At 45.4% G+C, this 6,128-nt stretch overlaps 2 protein-coding genes across 2 annotated transcripts in view; both read right to left on the bottom strand.

Annotated features, from left to right (window-relative positions):
• gart (phosphoribosylglycinamide formyltransferase) overlaps positions 1–1,920 on the bottom strand; it is a 17,537-nt gene extending 15,617 nt beyond the window's left edge. Inside the window, exons 1-2 of the mRNA XM_080531128.1 lie at positions 1,864–1,920; positions 121–270 (exon numbers count right to left, since the gene is read on the bottom strand). Of these exons, the coding sequence (XP_080387254.1) occupies positions 121–265 (145 nt within the window). The 5' untranslated portion in view covers positions 266–270; positions 1,864–1,920. The remainder of the gene's footprint in view (positions 1–120; positions 271–1,863) is intronic.
• Positions 1,921–2,672: 752 nt separating this feature from the next.
• LOC308158272 (uncharacterized protein) lies at positions 2,673–4,678 on the bottom strand (the record flags this gene model as incomplete). The annotated part of the gene is made up of 4 exons (XM_080531866.1): positions 2,673–3,295; positions 3,429–3,581; positions 3,731–3,997; positions 4,387–4,678. The coding sequence occupies 4 exons, from the start codon at positions 4,676–4,678 to the stop codon at positions 3,126–3,128; spliced, it is 882 nt and encodes a 293-aa protein (XP_080387992.1). The 3' UTR covers positions 2,673–3,125.
• Positions 4,679–6,128: the final 1,450 nt, after the last annotated feature.

The following is a 6,128-nucleotide window of genomic DNA, read 5'->3' as shown; positions in this document are numbered from 1 at the left end:
TCATTTCTCCTGTTTGTCCGGGACATTGAAATCTTCCCGGACACGTTGACCGGCAGCACGGAAAACCCTGGTACAGACACAGTATGCAGAGTTGATATGAGTGATGAGTGCTTTTCTCACCAGAGTTGGAGATCTTGCCACAGTTGGCAGTGCCCGCATTCCCTGGTGCCACCAGGACCTGCTGGATGTGTGGGGACTGCGCCAGCTTCCATGCCAGGGCGTGCTCCCGCCCACCACCGCCGATCACCAGCACCCTCTCTGCCATGGCAACTGGGTAACAAAGATATTTACGAGAACCAATCACATCAATCACATGCACACACACACACCATAACACATCCTCTGAAACTACAAAACCTAGCACCCACCCCTTACCAAGAACTCATAGTGATTGTAAATTAAATAGCTTTAAAAATATTTTAATGTATCATTCATAAGGAAGCGATTCAATTGCATGTAAAAATTGACCTATGGTGCACGGAGTCTGACAATGAGGACATGACAAAGGCCTCTTAGCTGTGAGGAAGTGTTGACCTTTACAGAAGCCCACCACTTAATTTATCTGGTAATAGAAATGTCACATTAGCAGGGACACGTCCACTCATAAAAAACATCGTCGCCAATTAGCTGTCATTGTCCCAGCGGCCAATGTCGTGTCTGGGGCCATTAACAGCTATATCATTTGCATAAAACTGCATTCAAATGGCCCTGACGTATGAACATGCATGTGTAAGTGACCGGAGAAGTAGCCAAGGAATAAAACTTCACAATCCCTGCCAAATGTATGTGTCCTGTAATGCAGTAAAATATTTATTGGGCTTCTGTCTTTAGACATCCTTGCTCCCCCCCCCACACACACAAACAGGTCAGAGTTTAAATTAAACCAGTCCTATTTTACCTGGAATGACCTAGAACCAAATGATTCACTTTCCGAGATGGAATACACTGATTGACTGTGTAACATCTAACAACATCAACACAACAGGAAATCCTACGTTATAGGACAAGGTACTACAGAGCCATGAATACACCACACACACACACACACACACACACACACACACCACACACCCCACACACACACACACACACACACACACACACACACACCACACACCACACACCACACACCACACACTACACACTACACACTACACACTACTCACACACCCACAGACACACACACGGGAGAGTTGTCAGCCTGATGCGCGTGGTTCCTAATTAGTGGACCATCACGCTTTTATCCAAATCACTCACTCGTGCGACTCACGAGGCACAATTACAGGTTTGTCTAGTTTCAAATAACACCGTCAAGCAACTTTGCAATGTTTTATCTGCACATAGACAGACAGCGATCTGTGCTCACAACGGGGTATCAAGCGTCTTGTCGCGTTGGCTGAATCAGCAACGCTGGTTGATGGCAACATTTCCATTCATACAAAGTAACAAATCGAAGGAATGCATGCTTCCACAAACAGTTGTTTATTATTACAATTGTTGCAAGTTTGTGCTAGCCTCTGCTATCTCTATCTGAGTTGATAAAAGAAGTTCGACATGCATTCAATTCAGACTATTCAGCGAAGTTTACTACTAGTTAGCATATCAATAAGTTGTTGACACATTTGCATTTGTCGACATGCAAAACATTGACCAGGAACTATAATTCTCTTTTCACTGTCTATGCATGCACACACATTGGTAGCTAAGTTAGCTAAAGTTCCATCTAGTTTGCATGGAAACTGTAATGTTAAGCCATTTAGCTAGCTAGACAACTCTACTTTGGTGCACTAAGTAAGCCAGGGCAGTCCCTAACAACTTCTTCTTATGAACTGTATGAAAGTGTATCGATGCAGCCAGACTCACCTGTATGTAATGTTGTTCGCCTTGTGTGTGGTTCGAGCCTGGCCAGATGTGCTTGCCTTGTCCACAGCTGGGGGAGACTGAAGGAGTTTGTTCACCAGGGACCTGGAGGAGCAACTCTCGACCCACGTGGACCCGATCTGATACACACGCAGAACGCACAGCCTGGGCGGCAGTAAACCTTCAATTCACTTATTATATATAAGGCACAAACCAACTCACAGTACATAACTGTAGCCTACAGAACAATTTGTTGAGGAAATAATTTGTTTCTGGTAACTAATGTTAGAAAAATAATGTGGTTATTGATAAAGTCTATCGCCTCAAGGAATCATGGGAGTTGTAGTTTTTACGTAAAGATACAACTGACAGTAATAATACACTTTTTTTCTTTATTTTTTTTTTATGTAGAGAGCAGGGTATATACAGGAATCTTGAGATTAATTTCAATACCTTTCTAAGACTTTTTAAAGACCTCGTCAATATTTTTCCAGACCTCACCGCCACTTCGAGCTGTAATCGTTGACATCAGTGACACCTTTAACTTAACAGCTTTAGTTTGCAATAGACTAGACCACTATCATACAACACAATTTCCGGTTCATCTTTGTTTTTTAATAAAACTAAAGAATTCCCGAACTTTTACTAAAAGCTTTCAGGACTCAAACTCTTTGGACAGAGTCTAATTCAGAAAAATACCTACAAAATTCAAGACCTCATAAGATGGTGATAGACTCTTTAATACTTATTAAGGGTCTTGATTTTCCCAAAATTGATTTATCAACTTTTAATACTTTTCAAGACACCGCGGATACCCTGAGAGAGAGAACATAACACAGGAAGGGAAAACACACCTACATAAACATAACATTAATAAGGTTTATAATACCATACCCTAACATCATTCACCACTTTGGGGACCACCCTCTAAACCCAAAAAGGGCATGTGTAGCATACATTAAGCACCCACCATGAGCACACACATTGTATACTCCCATACAGTACAACATTGCAAAGACAATACAATACATTTCTACATAAAACAAGACCATGACTTTCCTAGCACCTGGCACAGGCTCAGAGAAGCACATTCCATTTGATTGTCCTGCTGGATGCCGTCTTTCTAAAAGTGCGACCACTTCAATGTGCAAGCCATTCAAAGTCACAGCAGATCAGCAAAGTGTCCGATCGTATGAGATTAGAATTGGGATATTCTACTGCAGCAAGGTTATGTCTCAGCAGGGTAGGGCATTGAATGTGTCCAGTCACCACAAAGGGAGTTCAGGGGAGTGAAGAAGTTCTTGCCCTAGTTCTGAGTCTCTGAGAGCAAAGAGCGTGACCCCTGAACTGTATGCTGCAGGTATCACTATGTGTGTCATCCTGGGACGGTCTTCATCCTCATAGTCTTCCTCGCGGATCATCTGCCTCACTTGACCTACAAGCGAAATGGGACCACACAAAAATAAAAACTCAGGTGCGCATTTTCGAGAAACTATAATGCTATCATGAGATGAAGGGGGAGGAGAGAGAGAGAAAGAAAGAAAGAAAGAGAGAGAAAGAGAGCTCACCCTCCACATCCAGTACTCTCCATTGTGACTCAGACTGGCCATCTGATAGGGTAGACAGAGGGACGTCTGCTGTCAGTCTCTGCAGCACATCCTCCCGACGAATAAGCAACACTGACTCACTGCAGAGCCGCTGATGTACCTCCCCTTCAGTCACTAGGGAACAGAATGCATGATGGGAAACACACTACGACGACTACTTCGACATCAAAAATTATAAATCAAAGCTACATTACATGGCCACACAGAAACCACACACAACTCACCCCCCCCCCCCCCCCCCACACACACACACACACATTTACCAATATCTAGAGGGTTGGTCATGTAGATGAAGTTGGGTCCCACCCCAAATATAAGCTGGTGGTGCCAAGCGTCGGGCACCTCGTCTCCCTCAGGCACTACCAGCTGCATGTTCATGGTGGCCACGGGCACGGCTCCCTTCCGGATCCACTGGGCCAGCCAGGGTACCAGCCTCACCCGCCGCCGAGGGTGGAGGGCAAAGAACCGCCCTAGCACCCGTCCGCCACTGGACTGCTCTGCTCCTGCTATTAGCTGTGTGTGCGTGGCACCTGGGAGAAAGTAACAGCCGGGAAACAGAGTGTGAACAGAGTGTGAACAGTCTATACGCATCAGTACAACAGATGTCAATTAACACGCACACACGCGCACACACGCACGCACACACGCACGCACGCACGCAGTGGTTAGTTGTGGCCAGGGTTTGGCGGCTGTTGTGTTGTGGGTGGTTGTTGTATGAAACGTGGGAGGTTGTAAGTCGCTTTGGATAAAAGGCGTCTGCTAAATGCCCAAAAATGTAAATGTAATGAGGTTACAGTCAGGGTCGGAGGGAGGTGATTATTGTGAGAGGGTTTCGTGTGCTATCGCTGTCAGGAGGCTATCACTATCAGAGCAGAGTGTACTGTCGTTAGGCAGATGGTGGAGACGACGAGACCAGTACCAGCCTCACTCCGGGAGAACAGGTAGTCAGGCAGCGGGGCGTCGTTCCTCCTCAGACGCGTTCGGACACACCGGTCAGCGGTCTCGGGCTCCACGTCGATGCCGAGAGCCTGCAGCACATCGACGACAGCCGTGGCCCCGCACGCAGACGCGCCGATCTGCAGGGTCTGCCTCTCCATGGCCTCCCGGAAGGACCACAGCATGGCCTCCTCCTGCTCCTCTGCATCACCGGGACGCAGTGACGCTCCAGTGGCTTCACACTGCTTCTCCTCAAGAGCACACCCTCCCTCCATCTCAGACGTCGTTACTGAAAAAGACAAGTTCTGAATAACATCATAGTATACACAACATCTTAATGAAGCGGTGAGAAGTGAATGGTTCATCCTACCGACCTCTGGGGAGGAGATCCTTTCAAAGCTGAGCGGAGCCCCAGTATACTATATTGGATGCGGCAATTGGGTTCTGGTAAATACCCCTTCCCAGCTACAGCAGTAAGTTGACAATCTTCATTAGGCTACACCTCTTATCAGGTTCCGTTTCCACCACCTGCCATTTGGAATCATGAGTGCTCCAGAGATCTTTCAGGAGGAGGAAAATGACATCGCACAGCCTAGAGGGAGTCGACATTTTCATAGATAACATGAAATGGCGTGTGACTGACTGAAGAAGGTCCTGCAGGAGATGGAGTCAACTGGATTCAAGTTGATCTGAACAGAGAGAAGTGTGTCCTCAGGCAAAACACACAGCTCCCGAGAAACTAGAAGCCAGATATGCGCAGACAGAAAAAGAGTGTCTGCTAAGTGTCTGGGCCTGTGAAGCGGTTTTATGGAATACAGTTATCTGTATCGCCTGGAGGGCTTCTAGTTAGTGACAGACCACTAGTGTCGTCAAAATTGTCCCAGTGGCAACGGAGATAGTGTGTTACATACGAACAGACAGTAGCCCTCCACCCGAGCTCATTGTGGGGGGAAATCAAGGTAGTGGCATATCTCTAGTATCTCTAGTAACATCTCTGCTATAAGTCCTTGGACTCTGAGTGCTAAAAGAAATGTGAAAAGAGACTGTGAATGAATGTGAAGTTGCTTTATAGTCTGTTGCTTTATTGTTGTACAGTAGTAGCATTGTTCCTGCTTTTTGCTATACAGAAGCATGGCTGTTTACACTATGTTGTCGAAGGTGTTAGAAGGGAAAAGAAGTGAAAGTAAATGGAGAGATGTCATAGTATGCATAGTGTTACTTCATGTTGTAGCAGTAAACGTCCAACATGGGTTGCTGTCAGTTACTATCAGTTAACATGTCAGACATTCCTGAGAGACGTTCAATAATTATAATTAAAAGTAACTCCTCTGAGAGGACATTCGGTTCGTATTACAATAAAAGGCTCCTCCTAATGAATAAAGATGAGAGACCCATCTAGGGGATATGCAGGACAATCACAAGTGATCATGTAACTGTTATACCAGTATTTAAAGACTGTTATCACATGACTGTACATAGCCTATAGCGTTGTATCTAGCTAGTTTATTATAGTGCCTGATCTACTGTTCACAGAACTGGTCTACTGTTCACTGTTCACACACTCTTGTCTCGCAAATATGACGTTATGCCATTTCAGTAGTTGCGTCTCTATTGAGCATTATGGATTTGTGGAGCTTGCAACCATGCAATTATGTTTTCAGAATAGGTCAGTGACATAAAATAAGCACCACTGTCAAGTTCTAATATTGCTGTCGCACAGTACTG

This window comes from Nansenia antarctica (genome assembly GCF_963989245.1).
Source record: "Nansenia antarctica genome assembly, chromosome: 5".
NCBI lineage: Eukaryota > Metazoa > Chordata > Actinopteri > Argentiniformes > Microstomatidae > Nansenia > Nansenia antarctica.
The sequence above is the reverse complement of the archived record's forward strand: the minus strand, read 5'-3'. Positions and strand labels throughout refer to the sequence as shown.